Source organism: Anopheles coluzzii, chromosome 3, assembly GCF_943734685.1.
Source record: "Anopheles coluzzii chromosome 3, AcolN3, whole genome shotgun sequence".
NCBI classification, from domain to species: domain Eukaryota; kingdom Metazoa; phylum Arthropoda; class Insecta; order Diptera; family Culicidae; genus Anopheles; species Anopheles coluzzii.
The window spans coordinates 13,799,517-13,816,513 of record NC_064671.1 but is presented as its reverse complement, the minus strand read 5'-3'; the positions used below and the strand labels follow the sequence as shown (position 1 = coordinate 13,816,513).

General features: G+C 42.8%; 2 protein-coding genes across 16 annotated transcripts in view; one reads left to right on the top strand and one right to left on the bottom strand.

Moving 5' to 3' along the window:
* LOC120959301 (dual 3',5'-cyclic-AMP and -GMP phosphodiesterase 11-like) overlaps nt 1-16,997 on the top strand; it is a 96,121-nt gene extending 79,124 nt beyond the window's left edge. For 13 of the 15 annotated variants that reach the window (XM_040382598.2, XM_040382597.2, XM_040382600.2 and 10 more), the window contains 11 exons: nt 31-181; nt 8,480-8,635; nt 11,389-11,589; nt 11,658-11,819; nt 11,912-12,070; nt 13,133-13,309; nt 13,383-13,747; nt 13,819-14,007; nt 14,100-14,322; nt 14,408-14,491; nt 14,570-16,997. In XM_040382598.2, the coding sequence (XP_040238532.2) occupies nt 31-181; nt 8,480-8,635; nt 11,389-11,589; nt 11,658-11,819; nt 11,912-12,070; nt 13,133-13,309; nt 13,383-13,747; nt 13,819-14,007; nt 14,100-14,322; nt 14,408-14,491; nt 14,570-15,154 (2,452 nt within the window). In that variant the 3' untranslated portion in view covers nt 15,155-16,997. The remainder of the gene's footprint in view (nt 1-30; nt 182-8,479; nt 8,636-11,388; nt 11,590-11,657; nt 11,820-11,911; nt 12,071-13,132; nt 13,310-13,382; nt 13,748-13,818; nt 14,008-14,099; nt 14,323-14,407; nt 14,492-14,569) is intronic. The other 2 variants (XM_040382590.2, XM_040382599.2) reach the window with 2 other exon arrangements.
* LOC120959302 (CD63 antigen) lies at nt 2,410-4,061 on the bottom strand. Its single transcript, XM_040382602.2, has 4 exons — nt 3,730-4,061; nt 3,293-3,481; nt 3,057-3,227; nt 2,410-2,977 (listed from the first exon to the last, which is right to left on the bottom strand). Exons 1-4 carry the CDS (start codon nt 3,808-3,810, stop codon nt 2,561-2,563), a joined length of 858 nt encoding a protein of 285 aa, XP_040238536.2. The 5' UTR covers nt 3,811-4,061; the 3' UTR covers nt 2,410-2,560.

Here is a 16,997-nt window from a genome sequence, read left to right as displayed (position 1 = left end):
CATCACTGATTTATTTCCGTCTTCTTGCAGATGCTTAGTGTCGAAGCTGTTCGACGTGTGCTCCAACAGTACGCTGGAGGAGATGGAGCAGCAGGACGAGGTAAAGGTGGCCTGGGGTACCGGGATCGCTGGACACGTTGCCGAAAGTGGCGAACCTGTAAATATACCGGATGCTTACCAGGTGAGTACCGTAGAAGTTTGGACGTGTCGATGTCGCGAGCAGTCAAGGAGCTTTAGTAGTAGTGGTAGTAGCAGAAGTACTGTTTATTATGTCCTTTGCTGCATAATTGATGGGGTGTATGTATTCTGAGTGGGTTAGTGGGAATGGATGAAATGAGGATGTAGGGAAACAGGGACCAACTGCTTCCCCTGGCGAGTATAAATCTTTCAACACACAACCCCAACGCCCGGCGGATTGCAATCGGGACGGGAACCACCTGTTGCTTCTTCCCAGTGCTACACCGTTCGTACCCGACCCGGCTGGTCTTTGTTTGCAGGTGGAACGGTACGGGATCGGGTTTCGCTTAACAGTTTCATGGTCGTGGTAAATTTATTAGCCCCTGCTAAACTCAATTAGAATTCATTTGTCCGACCAGGAAATGGTCATTTCGAGCGTGAGTATGTGGTGTGGATGAGGAAAGCGAAACCATCGCCCTGTCGGGCCGACAAAATTCAAACATTTACTGTGTCTTTACGTCGAAATCGTGTGCTGTGTGTGATGAAAGACGTATTGTCTTTATTGTCGGGAGTTCGGAAACACAGGCATAGAGGGTTTTCCTTTTCTTGTGAGTATAATTAGTACCCAAACCGTGCAGCAATAGCTAGCGCTAGGTAATTACACATCCATTTTTGATAAGCATGGGCTATGGGGCATCGCAGAACGGTTCTTTGGGTTTCTTAAACAATCGACAAAGCTCACGCCATACACATGGCATACCTTTCCCTCATTTTGTCCGTAAAAAGGAAAGCAGCATTTACTGAAAGCCTACTTAAAATTCACAAACCCTGGAACATGATAACCAATGAACAATAAGCTTGAAACAATGTTATCATTAGTACATTTGTGAAGAAATATGTGCATACATGTCCAGTTAAACAGTCAGCCAAAAGTGTTTGGCCTCGTTAAAATGTGTGAAGCAAAAACCGGTCGTTAAATTTATTTACGATCTATTACTTTAAGCCGACACAAAGTTCAATAACCGAATTATTTTGTAATGACCGCGTATTTTCATTGTTAAGGCTCGTAAAAAACTAGGTAATATGGGAATGACTAGGTGCTTTTATACAATATTTACTTAAAAAGTTAGCTAATTCTACAATCATACCTGGGAGCCCGATGCACAACGAGCGAACGGGTTGACGTGAGCTGCCATTACTACACGTAAAAAGCACTCTAAGGCTGAAATGTATTTTAATGTAATGGCCTATAGACACGATGTGAGAATTAAAGACTTAAGAGTTCTGATTAATAATTGCATGACTTGCAAGTTGCTTCGCAAGTCTTACATTTTTGGAAAGTTTGTAACAACATATAAACAATCAAGAATATTTTGCCATATTCATCTGCAATATGTGTAGAGAAACAGATCAATGTGATTTTTTTTTAATATTACAATAAAAATAATAAGTGTGAAGTGTGATCAATGTGTGTAAATCATAAAATGTATCTTTGAATTATTAGAATTATGTTAGGAATTTTAAAAGATTCATTATTCGATATGGGCATTTGACTGGAATGAGTCTGAACAATGCATAAGTGTTCATTACTTCAAGTCGGAATGATATGTAAATTTCATGAAAAAAGAATGAAATCTTCTAGTGTTGGTTAACTTTGATTCAGATTCATGATCTTGAATGATTCTTTGAAATGATTCAATGAATCTGAAACACGGTTGGAAAGATGAATAAATCTCAAATATTCATGAATGTTCAAAGATTCATGAATCTTAAAAGATTCACAAATCTGATTTTTTAATTCATGAATTTAGAAAGAATCTTGAATTTCGAAAGATTCTTGAATCTGAATGAAAAAAATTCTTATATCTTGAAAGATTTATGTATCTTTAGGGATTCATAAATCTCTAAAAAATCATAAACCTGGAGCTTTTTATTATGCTTCCTCTTTGCGTAACAAACTACGTGGTCATGGCAGCCTATAAGGCTTTCGAGACTGGTAAGTACCTTTCATGAATCTATGAAGGTTCGTGAATCATTAGAGATTCGTGATTCTTTGAAGATTCATAAACCTTTGAAGCTTCGACTCGAGTTTCGAATCACTCATCGCTGAAAATTCATACGAATGAATCTCAACGAAAGATTCATGAAACCCAACACTAAAATCTTCTCATATTGCCCTATCTTCCCATACTCCAAAAATGGTTCATTATTAACTCTTTTTCATTATGGGGGGTGGTACTCTTAACATCACATTTATTGAAAGTAATCAAAAGTTGCTCCATGTGCGCGTACTTCAAATAACCGAACACGGTCATTTATGTCGCACACAACAGCAACAGCAGCACGAACGCGTGAAGCGCATTACACAAATTTAGGAAGGTTTTTAGTTGACGCTCGGGCTTGTGGGCAGATACTTGTCCGGATCAACGTTAGCTTCCGACTTTTCCATCCCGGTGTACTGCGTCTCGATTGGCTTGGTCATGATGCCAAGGCTCTGCTGCAGATGCCAGCGCCGGGTAGCACGCAGAGTCTTCGCGCGACGAATCGCACTGGCCAGCATGAACGCACAGACGGCACCGAGCACCTGAACGAAGGCTACTGCCACCGTACCGGTTGCGATCAGTACCGAACCCTGCGAGATGAGCCAGGAGAGGCGCGAGTAGCAGCCGTATTCGCGTGGCATACACTCCCCGTTGACCGGTGGTGCCGCACAGCACGTTTCCGGGTACTCCATTACCGTGCCGTCGGACGGCAGGAACTGGGCCCAGTCACTGAATCCATCGACACCGCAACATTCGAGCTGGATGAGAAGAACAAGTGTGATGAAACTGAACCGTCTGGAGTAATACACGTAATACAAAACACGAAATGGTGCTCACCGTGTTCTGCAACGTGTCGATCGGATTGCGGTAGCCATCCTGCTGCTTGTAATCGCCCATCGAGTCGAAGATCTTTTGGCGCACCATCATCGATACCTGTCCCCGCAGCACAAACGCCGTGATGGCAGCGGCCAGCTGTAGCACAAACACGATCAGCAGTAATGCACCGTACTGTGGGAAGAGAAGTTTGCATGTGAAATTATTTCTGTATTTCTCACACGCTGAAGCCTACTCACAATGTTGATCATCGCTGTGCTTTCCTTGAGCGCACCGACACACCCGAACAGGGCGATCACCAGCAGGATGATGCCGATCGCGATGAGCAGATTCGGCGGCACGAAGAAGTGTGAATCGATGAAGTTTTGGAAATCATCGAACAGATTGCCGATGGCGACGGCCATCGACAGGAGCATTGCGGCCACAACCTGCAAACGAAACGCACCGGACCATTTAGTCACTGACGGTTTGGCAACACTGGGTCTGACTCATTCTGCCACCCTTTGTTTTTAGTGCCTGAGTACCAAGGGAGGGCACTCAAAAGATAACAACGTGTCGTGTTTCACAAGCTTACACGCGCACGCACACAGGTACACAACAGGATTTATGCACAATCTTTCCAAATTTTTGTAACTTCTTGCACGCAACATCGCTAGAGGAGGATAAGGACACTTACCGCAAACGTAATACTGATGACGAAGATCATATACTTTACACACTTCATGCTCATGTTGAGCTCGTACCGTTCCGACGCCATCTTTTGGGCGCGTGTGGTGATTCGTTTCAAAATTTCAAAATTCCACTACGAACACTCCAATTCCACCTCGATTGCTCCCCGAAGCAGTGGAAAAACAAAAAGTGTCCTTCCGCAAACCGTAAAGTGTTAAGCACCGATCCAATGTATGTGTCTCCAAGGTCTTCAATTCCCGCAGGTGTACGCTGCACGCCGCCAGAGGTTGCACGGTTTCGCCTGTGACCAAACTGAAACTGCAAATGGTGTCAGCAGCACCTTGCTTGCATTTGCCGTGTGTGCTGCCGCAGGGAGACTTTTCTTATCTTATCAGTCGACAAACATAGTTGATACCTCTCTGTGCCTGACACCATTACAGCACCGCCTTGCTTGCTCGCACCCACCTGACGGTCCGTGACGGCGGACCACAATTACCTGTGCGCGCGTATGTTCGCCACTGTCTCGTAATTGGGCGGGTAAGGTGGCTTTGGGGGCGAACGAGGGACGATTGTTGTTCCGTTTTCTTTATCACCAACGCGCTGTACTCCCATTGCGATACGTTTTGCCACACATCAGATGGAAAATCGATACCATCGGTTTTTGGGAGCACAGAGAAACGAGACAAACGATGTCCGTTGGTGTGGGAAACGTTCCCAAATATTTGCGATGGGAGCCGGAAGAAGCTGGAAACCACCATCTCGGTCCAATCGGTTTTCGGACTAAAACCCTCCGAAAGATGGAAGAGGTCATAAGTCTCTTAGTAGTTTACACATAAAGATAGGAAAACAGTCCCAAGGGTCAGATACAAATAAATAAAGCATTAAAGAAGGGGGGAGTTTGTGCGTGTGTGTGCTCTGTTTGCTTGCCTGGCAACCCTTCTGTGTTTTTTTGAAGCTTATGATTCATGGTAGGAATGCAAATAGATACACTCACACAAACCCTTCCATCGAGCCCTTTATCTCATGCGTGTTACACACAAGTAAAATCGTGTGTGGAAGTGATAGAACAGTGTTTTGGTGTGCGAGTAGGCCGTACCGTTGCGATAATACAACTCTCGAGACGTAGAACAAAAATACTTGGCAAGCTGTCGTAATCGGTACATCCCACCCTTTTTGCGTGGCATTTGATGTAATCTATAGTTAATTTTACATTAAATACTGTTCTAATAATCTCTCACAATTAGATTGATTTCATAAATAAAAGCAGCACAATTTCTACATAAATCAAACCAAACACATTGAAAGGAGTTTCCTGTTGCTACACTTTCACGTGAACCAATGCAAATGCAATTCAATGCACTCTTTGTTGCCCTGTTAACTTTCCCATTAGCCAAGTAATGGAGCAGAGACTCCCCTTTCCTAGAACAATGGGTTCGCTGTGGCCTGCGTGTCTTTAAATAACCCATCTCCCGAATTCCCAGAACCTCTCCCCTGCACCTTTATTGTGCACGTCACAGTAAATTCTGCTCCTGTTCGGTACAGGTTGCTGTTATCGTTTACTGTCTTCATTTTCACGGAAAATCCTTTGGATGTGCTATGCTGCATTGCCGTTTTTCCCCCGTTGTGCAGCACTACCACAATAGGAGGGCAGAAGCTTACACCCAACGGCAGCAACAAAACGGAGCTGCATATTTCATTCGACTGCTTTCATAATCTGAACGAAGTGTGCGCGCGCCCTCCTGTTCCGTTGAATTCATCATTTTAAGTACAATTAATCATTTATTAGCAAAAACCACAGCCCTGTGCTGCTGCCGCTGCAGTTTGCGGAGTGCGCTTGTGGAGTGTTGTGTTTGCCGTTGGCTTTGGGTGCAAATCTGAACCGTAAGCACTTGCTAATTGGATGCAAATATCCAGTGTGCGTGTGCGTGTGTGTTTATATTTGTATCAAAAAGCTTCAAATTGGAACCCCCCCCCCCTCCTTCCAGCAGATCCACGGGAAATCGTTAAATAACCACAGCGCCCGAATAATTGTGTCCGCTGTGTTTGTTCAAACCGTTCGATTGTGAAACATACAACACGGCACGGTGTGGCAAATACAATAGCAAACCCCGCCCCGGGTGATGTTTCGCCTCATTTCCGCAGTTCGTGAAAGGCTTTGCCGTGGGTATGAATATGCAAATTCGTTATTTGTGATTTGATTGCAGCGTGCGCATCCTCCCGCCGCGGTGTGAAAAAATATAATTTCAGTTTGGTGCCAAAATCCAATGCATGCGGGGTTTGTTCAATCTCTCTCAAAATATTTCGACTCGAGTCGTCCCAATGTGTTGCGCTTCCGTTGCATTTATTGTTGGTTTGGCGACAATTGGAATGACAAGTTTAGAAAGCAAATGTATCAAGGGTTATATGAAATTCGGCTGGATTAACAAGTATGTATGTTATGTTTAAAACTATTTGTCCATGTATAACTTCGAGAAGGAAGTCGAGAGCGTTCACTTCACTCCCAAATTTGAAGCAAACAGCTGCTACGGGGCGGTTGCTCAAACTACAATAGTATCTAACTAAATGCTATAGTGTCTGCTAAATAAACATTGTCTAAATGATCTTGCTTCAGTGAACCAGTCCACCGAAAAAAACTGAACAGGAATCTACATGCTCTGCAATTGGTGCAATTTGTAGTGGACATTTTCTGAATATTTTAACACAAAGCATTTTGGAATATGTTTTATCTTTGAAGTCACAACCATTTTTATCGTCAAACACTTTTGTGACTGCTTCGTTGTACCTATAATGGTGGTATGGTTCCTATAGTCGTCGTATTGTGTTCCTATAGTGGTGGTAAACAAAAATACCTCAAAACAGTGTAGAATATCAATGGAACTTAGTGTTAAAGCGGTTTTCGTATGAATATCAAAAACATGTATAAATTTGATGAAAATTTTGAATTTTGAAAAGTACTGTTGTCAACCTTCCGGGTGCTTGATTCAAAGTCGATTTTTCACTCAGCCAACTATGCGAATTTTGGCATTTGTTTGGTAAATTACTTACAGGAAATTCATTTATGTGGCTTAATAGTACAACATGTCTAAAATATCCTGAAAACAAAATCTAAAATAGCCGTTTTTTACTCATTTTATGACTATAACTACTATAGGGACATGCCTATTTTTTGTGTATGTATAATGACACTATGGTAAAAACCATTTAAAAATGTGAAAATATGGTCAACAGCTAATGAAGTTGAGTAAATCAATAACATTTTATAAAAGTAACGTAAAAAATAATAATAATTGCGTTATTATGAGGCCTTTTACAGCGTTAACAAAAATATCAGTTTCATTATGAAATCATAAGGAGTTTTAAAATAAATTGACGAATTTCACAAAATAATGGATTTTTCAGTCACTAAGTAACGGAATGGCCCCATTTAACTTTTAAACCCTTTGTAACAGACCAGAAAACATTTCACACTAACATAAATAACTTAATTACTTTTAAATTATTGTATGGAACGCATGTTGGTGCAATGTCGCCACTATAGGTACGTTTACCCTAGAACAGGGTTCTCCAAACTACGGCCCGCGGGCCGCATGCGGCCCTCAAGAGCTTATAATGCGGCCCACGATGACTTTGCCAGAGTTAAATATTACGTTATTATGACTTATTCAAATAAAAATGTATTTTTTTACTTTTCTTAGACAAAAATCAAGCTTTAGTAACGCGAAACTGTATTAGTGTCGTTAGTATTTTGTTGTAAAAACGAGATTTAAACGTTCACTCATCATTTAAAGGTAGCGTAAAATGGCCCTCAATATAGTTATTTTTGAAGCAATGCGGCCCGCGAGCTGAAAAGTTTGGAGGCCCCTGCCCTAGAAGATTGCATTTACGGACGATTACATCTGGTGCATTATGGTTTTTTGTAAGCGATCGTACAAAATTCAATAGTATGTGCAGATCGACTTGGTTTTATGTTTTTTTTTTGCTTCATACCCACTTGCTTGCAATATGAATCAAGCATTTGGCTTATTTTGTTTACATTAAGAAATGTTTTACCACACTTTACACTACACTTCACACGGATTAAAGAAGTGTAAAACAGATACTTATTAAATACTTTATTAAATCGAACATATTTATATTTTCAATTTTTCAATTTATATGTTTGATTAAAACTTGAAGTAAAATTTAAAAAAAGATGAACTTCTAATTGATAGATATGTGTTAGTACTCAGAAAAAAAGTAAAAAAAGTACTCAGTAGTAAATACTATGTTTTAAATATTCTTAATTATATGTTCAGACTTAGATTAATATGAGATAAATAATGCAAAAAAAAACATTTCCCAATATTTTATTTTTATTACTTAAATTGCACTACTCAAACTCTTAATTTCCGTAAAATAATATGTCAATTCAACATCATTCAAAAACAGATGAATCGCTTCACATACAATTTAATTATAATCCAAAATAGACACACACACATTCCGACTGCATTCCTTCCAGCAACCAGCACGATTCCGGCGAATGTGCAGATTAATTATTTTCGAACCATATGCTTTCCATTGACCATTACGATAAACCTGTTTCCTCCCCCCGGACACTGATTCGCCCCACATTCCGTGCGCGCATTCATAATAATAATGTAATTTAAAATACTACACCCACGACTTGTGGAGATTTGATTCACCCCGTTTCCAACCTACTCATTTCTTCTTTTCCTGTTTTTTCTTCTTCTTCTTCTGTCTCTGTTTTATTTTAGGATGAACGTTTCAACCGGGAAATCGATGTACAAACTGGCTACCGTACAAAGGCGCTACTCTGCATGCCAATCAAGGATGCGTCCGGGGATGTGGTTGGGGTCGCGCAAGTGATAAACAAACAGGGTGATCAGTGCTTTAGCACCGCGGACGAGAAGGTAAGCATGGGGTAAAGGGGTTTAGGGGTATTGCATAGCGAGGAATGGTGCCACCTTTCTAACCACCACCTGCTGTTTGTTTGCCAAAACAAATCTGCGGACCACATGATTGATGCTTGCTGCTGCTGCTGCTGCTTGCCCGGATTTCCGGAAAATCCCTTCGGGAGCTTTTAATTATGTGCGCGCAATCCTTCCATCAAGCGGGTCCACGGGTCTCTCGAACTATGATGCTGCCGGTTGAACTTTGATATAAATATAAATGCTTTGATATAAATGCCAATTAAAATTAAATAACGATGGCCATCAACGAAATGGAATACTTCTGCCCCACCGCCGGGTGTTGCATGCCAATGCGAAGGTGGTTTGTTATAGTATTTTTTGTATGGGGTTTCGTAATGAATTTTTGTTTGAAGTGCATTTTGAAGCATGCACGAGTGACGTGGGTACAGAAAAATGTTTAAGTTCGAACTGAAAATGAACTCAAAACAACAATGTTTAATTAAAATGTTCAGACGTACTAATTAAAATGAAGTTGTTCGAGTTATTTCATTCTTTTTTTTCAATTAAATTATGGAATTTAATTATTCCATATGGACCATCAACATACAATTAGGTTGAAAAACGAAACGCGATAAAAACTAATTCTTGTGTTTGTTGTTTTGCATAATTTTGTTTTTTTTTCCTGCTAAATAATTACTAATATTGATTAGATATTTGAGCACCTCTAATGTTCTTCATTCTGAGAAGCTCATTATGAAACTTTTCATTACATGAAATGTTCGTGAAGATACCCGTTCAATATTATTATAGATTATACTTTACTCTCCGGTTCAAGCTGTTTAAGATTTTTTCATCTCTTTTTAAAATAAAAGTCTTTTTTATTGTTGCATTGCTTCAACATTTCTAATTTTACTTACTGATGGCTCAGATTAACATTCATTTAATGAATTTAATTTTAAAATAATTTAATAATTTTAATTAACAATTAATTTTAATAAATTAATAATTTAATAATTTTATTTAAAAAAAAGGTTTTATAATATTGCAAGGAATAGTAATAGCTCCATTAAGACCTTTGTAATACTTCTTTGTACATTCAAGTGTCAAATGTAATCATAAAATTATTTATTTGAAAAAAAAAACTCTCTAAACTGGCAAAGCAAACTATTCCGCCCCGTGACACGTGTTTTCCCAATTGTCCAACATGCAGCGGTTATGATCCGCTCCTCCCACTCTATCTGTTCTCCTACCAGCAGAAAGAGGTCAGTTCGATGTGAATGGCACCAAAACGACTCAATACGCATTATCTTTACAATGCGAAATCTCAATTTCAAACCCATGAATGTATGTACGTACATTGTAGCGTGCGTCGTGCACTGCTGTGTAGTCCGAGTGTGGGCCAATAAAATCTGCTTCACCCAAGATCGTGCCGATATTCCCATTTCCAGCAACCCTAAGCAGCCCTTAAGAACCCTTCGCTGCGAGGTAGCAGCAAACATTACACGAACCCAGAACAATATTACAGCAAAGCTTTACGATTTGTCGTTCGTAAAGTGAAAAGGTTCTATCAAGCAAAAAGGGATGTAAGGGAAGAAAATACACACACACAGATACTCATGCAGTAATGCCAAACCCATACGACAGTGAATCGAATATTGGAGTATAAATAATTTTACGATAACCGTCCCGGTGTAGGTAAAACGCACCCAGCGGAGAGCTACAACAAACGCACCCGCCGAACGCATTTGCACTGCGAAGGGAATGGTTTTCCACATTTTCCATGTTTGTTCCGCCCAGGAGAGAGAAAAAAACAATAAATAAAAAACATCAAGCATGTTAAAATGTGCGCAATTTGATTACGATTTTTTCCCGGTGTGAGATTACACCCCGCAGCGCTGTTTGCGAAATGAATTGTCCCTTCCGGGGTCATGACTTCGGAGGGTGGAAAAAATGGAAACGCAGTGTATGAATGGGAACACCAAAACTCGTTGAAATATTTAAATCATATCTCCCCGAGATACTAGTGTCAACGGGGTGGTTTTTTTTCCTCCGAAGCACTCCGTCGAAGCACTCCGAAAGGGGAGAAGATCAAGCATAAAAGCACATGAATTGGCGAATTTTCACCACCATTTTCACCGACAGCATTCGAGCGGAAACGGTACGTGAACCGAGACCGAGATGAGATTAATGATCGTACCGGGTGGACGGGGCGGGGGCGGTGGACGGTTTTGGTTCCGAAAGAGCTTCACCGAAAGGGGATGAAGCTCTCTCGCGTTGACACTGAAGCACTCTAAGGTTCGCAGGACGGTACGAGATGGGGCAGTCGGTCACACAGTGACTGCAATTTATTTATCGTGTTTGTTGTGTGTTCCCACCCCCCCCCCCCCCTCCAGCATCAGCTTCTTCCGGGTGGGCATGAGTGGGACGGCCACTCGTACCGAATATTATGTGCAAATTGTTTGAATTGGGTGTTAAAATCATGTTTTTGCCAGCACCAACGACGGGCGGGCGGACGAACGCGGGAAATAAACCCCGTCGGTCTCGTATTACACATTCCACGGTGGTTCACTTTATGATCCTTTCGCCGGTTTATGGTGCCGGTGACGAACAGCGGCCAAACAAATAAATGGCCACCGCTGGGAGTCATTTTGCTATTTGTACATTTTGTGCGGTGTGTGTGAGCACACAGAGTGTGATTGTGTTTTGTTTTGCAATAATTCTTATGTGTGTTTTTGCTTTTGCTTTATTTGCAGATTTTCTCCTCCTACCTGCAGTTCTGTGGCATCGGGCTTCGGAATGCGCAACTGTACGAAAAGTCACAGCTAGAGGTGAAACGCAACCAGGTGCTGCTCGATCTCGCCAGGATGATCTTCGAGGAGCAGAGCACGATCGAGCACATGGTGTTTCGCATTCTGACCCACATGCAGAGCTTAATACAATGCCAAAGAGTGCAGGTGGGGTGGTGCAACAAGCGGTCGTCGGTTTACGCGCAGCAGTCTTATTTTACCCTTTCCATTTGCAGATCCTGCTGGTGCACGAAGCGTCCAAGGGTAGCTTTTCGCGGGTGTTCGACTTCGAAGCCAACGATCTCAGCGGCGAGGACGGCGATGCTCGCACGAGCCCGTTCGAGTCCCGCTTTCCGATCAACGTCGGAATTACTGGCTACGTGGCAACAACTGGCGAGGTATTTATTTCACTTTGTGTGTGTGTTTACTTTTACAATAATATAATCTTTATTGATACGTTTTTGTTTCTACCGATCGCATTTTTGGACAGACTGTAAATATCTGCAACGCGTACGAGGACGACCGGTTCGATCCGAGTGTCGACGAAGGGCTCAACTTCCGCCACAAAACCATCCTCTGTATGGCGATCAAGAATTCATTAAGTCAAATTATAGGAGTAATCCAGCTGATCAACAAGTTCGATGATCTAGTGAGTGATCGTGTGTGTATGTGTGTGTGTGCAGTAAGATCTCGAAAAGGGAATGATCTGGTCCGAACAAATCAGAATACGCAATGCTGCAAAATGTCACAAAAATCTGACTGAAACAAAATCGATGTCAGCGTCACGTACTCAATTGTGATGACCAGTGGTGATGCTCTAATCGATTGGTGTGTCCAACGCAAGATTTGTAACATTTTTCATCGTCGCTTGGTCAGTCACTATGTCATGACTTTTTTTTACTGTGATTAGTTCTGCAAAATGTCACTAACATAGTCAGGACAAATTCCGCTTGAATCAAAATCATGTCAGCGTCACGAGCTCTACTATGATGATCAGAGGTGAGACTCAAACAGTTGTTGCGACCATCACATGCTTGGTGACAATTTGTGCAACCAACTCTTGGTCAGTCACTTGATCGTGACATTTTCTGTCGGTGATCATCACGATGGTCATGGGAGATATGCGGTAATTGCGAGTGATTCAAAGAGACAAAATGAGATTGTTTTCTCGCTCTGTTTGACCCTACAAACTATCAAAGCAGACAGAGCAAGAAATCATTCTCTTTTTGTTGCTTGGGACCATTCGTCAAGTATATTGCAAGCATGTCGTGATTATCATCGACAGAAAATGTCCAAGTGAGTGATCAAGAGTTGGGTGCTAAACAAAATGTCACCAAGCATGTGATTGATCCACCAACTGTTTGAGTATCACCTCTGATCATGTCAGCTGTGCACGTGAACTGATTTGAACTTCGTTTCACTCATGAGGGTTTGGTGGCTGTAACGGTGACATTTGGCAGCACTGTTCACAGCCAGAAAAAATCATGATTATGCTTGCGCCGGCCTTAAACTCAGCTTGTCTGTCAGTGTTTCGCCTTTGACTCAAGCACTCGCATGTCGTGTTCGGCATATCATGACGCACTTTCATCGAGTATCAGCAATAAGCTTCAAGCTATCACGGATATGTTCATTGTTTTCGTTGCTGAACATCTCGTGATGCTCATGACATTTTGCAGCACTGATCATGCATCTCCATTTTCTGCATTTCCAGACTTTTACCAAAAATGATGAAAACTTTGTTGAAGCGTTCGCCATCTTTTGCGGCATGGGCATTCACAACACGCACATGTACGAGAAGGCAATCATCGCGATGGCAAAGCAGAGTGTCACGCTGGAGGTGCTGAGCTATCACGCCTCTGCCACCATCGATGATGCGTACCGGTTACGGGTAACTTGCACCTTGCGCCTAGAATTTGTCTGTTTCCACAAAGCTCTGACACTTATTTTTAACCTTTCTCCAGCAACTAAAAGTGCCATCATCCGCGTTCTTCAAACTGTACGACTTCAAGTTCGACGATCTGACACTGGACGACGACCACACGCTGAAGGCGTGCCTGCGCATGTTTCTGGACCTGGATCTGGTCGAGCGGTTTCACATCGAGTACGAGGTCCTGTGCCGGTGGTTGCTGAGCGTGAAGAAAAACTATCGCAACGTGACGTACCACAACTGGCGGCACGCGTTCAACGTGACGCAGATGATGTTTGCCATCCTCACGTCGACCCAGTGGTGGAAGATCTTTGGCGAGATTGAGTGCCTTGCGCTGATCATAGCCTGCCTGTGCCACGATCTGGATCACCGTGGGACCAACAATTCGTTCCAGATTAAGTACGTATATCTGAGACTGAGTGGTTTTGGGAGAATGGTGCCAAAGGTAACGACAAACGCTTCTCTCGCAGAGCCTCGTCACCGCTGGCTCAGCTCTACTCGACGTCCACGATGGAGCACCATCACTTCGACCAGTGTCTGATGATCATCAACAGCCCCGGCAACCAGATACTGTCCAACATGTCCTCGGAGGACTACAGCCGTGTGATACGCGTGCTGGAAGATGCCATCCTATCCACCGATCTGGCCGTTTATTTCAGGTAGCTGTGGTGTTCTTGCCATTCCGACCAAACATCCAACGATTTAAAAATAACATTTTAAACTGGTATTTGTTTTGTGATTGGTCAACTAGGAAACGTGGAGCCTTTTTGAATTTAGTCGAACCGGCCAGTGAAATGAGTTCCTGGCAGGCGGAGGAGCCACGCTCGCTGCTGCGCGCGATGAGCATGACCGTCTGCGACCTGTCCGCAATCACCAAGCCGTGGGAAATCGAGAAGCGCGTCGCCGATCTGGTCAGCTCGGAATTCTTCGAGCAGGGCGATATGGAGCGGCAAGAGTTAAACATCACACCGATTGTAAGCTCGCGGTGCACGATAATGCTAGTTGGGTTGAGGCACATTAAGCATATCTTTATTTTGCTATTTTTTGCCCCTTCCACAGGATATAATGAATCGAGAGAAGGAGGATCAATTGCCAATGATGCAGGTTGGCTTTATTGATTCGATCTGTATTCCTATTTATGAGGTACGCTTCGGTTCGTCACACCGTTTCGCTACGGTGCTCTTTCAATTGATTGCCATCTCACTTTCCTCACTGCTGCAGGCTTTTGCGACCCTGTCCGACAAGCTGACGCCGCTGATCGATGGTGTGCGGGAGAACAAGCAGCACTGGATCGAGCTGGCCCAAAGCGCGAAGGAGGCGTACGCAAACAACAATAACACGAGCGAAAACAATAATAACAACAAGAGCCCCTGCACGGACCATGCGGAGGACGACGGCCACCAGCAGGATGGGGTGGTGGAGTGCGTCGGCAGCCCGCTCGGATCACCAGCAAGTAATGGAACTACCCCGCGTAAGCTTTCCCTTGAACCTGATTGTACTGATAGTGGTCACCACCACAGTATAGGTAGCCACGAGTCGGCCACCACTAACAGTTGTCGTAGCATAAAGGAGAAGATCGTCGGCCGGCTGGGGGCCGATCTTGCATCGTCGCCACCGTACGCGGACAAGCCCTCGTTCCTGGTGGTCGGCCAGAAGGGCAACGGATGGGTGAACGGGGACAAGGTGCGGCTCATACGGCTGTCATCGTCGGATGGTAAGACGAGCGAGCTGCTGCTGGACGATCAGCTGCCGCGGCATCCGGCGACGGTGGACGACCAGGACGCGCTCGACGTAGCGCTGGAGTGAAAGATGATGGTGGATGATGAGGACGCTGTAGTCGTCGACTCACTCGCAATGCGCTACCGCAAGACCAAACAGGCTCTACTGTATGTGATTCGCCGTTCCGGTGCAAACGGAATGAACCCAGTTTTGTTTTTAATGTTTGAACCGCTGTACTCCTATCCTCCCTGTCATATCATTCTCCCCGCAAACTGCGCCTCTCATTACTTTTAAATCCCCGTTCTTTTTATCTCCCCCACAAAATGACTTCTGTAAATGAATGTTAGCGTTATGTTTTACGGACCGGAACGTTCCGCACTGGGTTCCGCAAGGCGCGTAGGCGCTTATCTGTTCGTGTGCACCACGCACAAGCACGATGTCACACGCGATGGTAATCGGTTCGGTTTCAAATCGTGTATTTATCCCCCGCAAGCGCACAATTGATTGTACTAATTAGCAGTATGTGGCATTATGTTGTATTGTAAATATTGTTAGGTAATTGTTTGTTAATTGTTACACCTCATACGATCCACGATCAGAACAGAACCAATCGCCACAGATCCTCCACAGCAATCCCGTTTTCTCTTCCCCCAGTCAGCAAGAACATTCATACATCATACTACCTACAGTGTAATGCACCACTATTTGTAATGTTTCGATCAATTGTTCTAGTAAGTGAATCCACGCAGCAACAATTGTTCGTAACCAATGTAGAGATCTATTTTTAAATAGTAGTAAAATATAAAAACAACTTTAAAAATTCTATGTAAAAGGAATAAGAACAGGAAGTAAGATAACAAACTAAAGGAAACAAACAAACAAAAAAAGAAGCAAACAAGGAACCATAACTTCAGCACTAGTCAGCAGAATAATAATTTTAGTGTTAACATTGGAAAGCTCCGGGTGGTAAAGGGCGACGGTCCTTAGGCAAAGAGCTGTTGGAAAAGAAAAGGCACACACACTCACACGCAAGTGGGTGTTATGGGCAAACGACCCAAAAATCGTGAAACGTAACGCAGCAAACCAATGGCATTGCACCCGACGTTCGTTTGCTAGGGGAATGGCCCCGGTGTTAGGAGTATTACTCGTTCTATGGACCATTATTAATTATGTACTTGTATATGAGAACAAACAATCCTTTGTTATAGTTGTTCTGCTTATTCGAACGGTGACCGGACGTTGATATCCCTTTTGCACTTCCATTTTGAAAGCGATTGGAACACTAACGATTGGAAGAGGTATTTTAGAACAATCTTCAGACAAACAGGGGAATTGGTGTGTTTTTTTCATTAACGATTCACTCGCACGCTCAATCAAATCCCCAACCCTTTATATTGTTAGTGAAGGTAGTAATTTATTGCAAACAACAAGAAAAAAAGTAAACAAATCCATAACAATCCCACAATCGTAACCGCGGCCCACGGGAATGGAATGGGAGACATGTGAATCGTCCTTTAAACGTAATGATGGTCGTATAACGTTTCTTCAATGTGTCATCAATGAATGTGTGTATGTGTGTTTGTGTGTGTGTCGGTGGCCCTTGTATGATTCGATGTCGTCTAGCGTGTTGTGTGCATGTATGTGCATGTATGTCTGTTAGGTTTTTTGGGGGGTTAATTATTTGAGCAAATCAAATCAGATTAAACAGCTGTTATTTCGTTCTATTGGAAAATGTGTATTACACTAGCAAAAGATCGTGTCAAAAGATGTATTTCTTTCACTGCAAGGGAAGGGAAACTGATTCTGTTACTAATTAGTTACGCACTGGCACACATACTGCAGCATTGAATCATGTCCGATAGTAGACAACAACCCATTATCCTAGCAGAAATGGCTTATAATAAAGTGTACTATTTTTCTGAATATTTGA

Bases quoted from the DNA above. Each gene is read 5' to 3' on its own strand.
- LOC120959302 (XM_040382602.2), bottom strand. From the start codon at position 3,810: ATGGCGTCGGAACGGTACGAGCTCAACATGAGCATGAAGTGTGTAAAG. The intron at 3,228-3,292 runs GTGAGTAGGCTT...CTCTTCCCACAG, and splicing joins GCACAGCGATGATCAACATT to TACGGTGCATTACTGCTGAT. The intron at 2,978-3,056 runs GTGAGCACCATT...CTTCTCATCCAG, and splicing joins TCGACACGTTGCAGAACACG to CTCGAATGTTGCGGTGTCGA.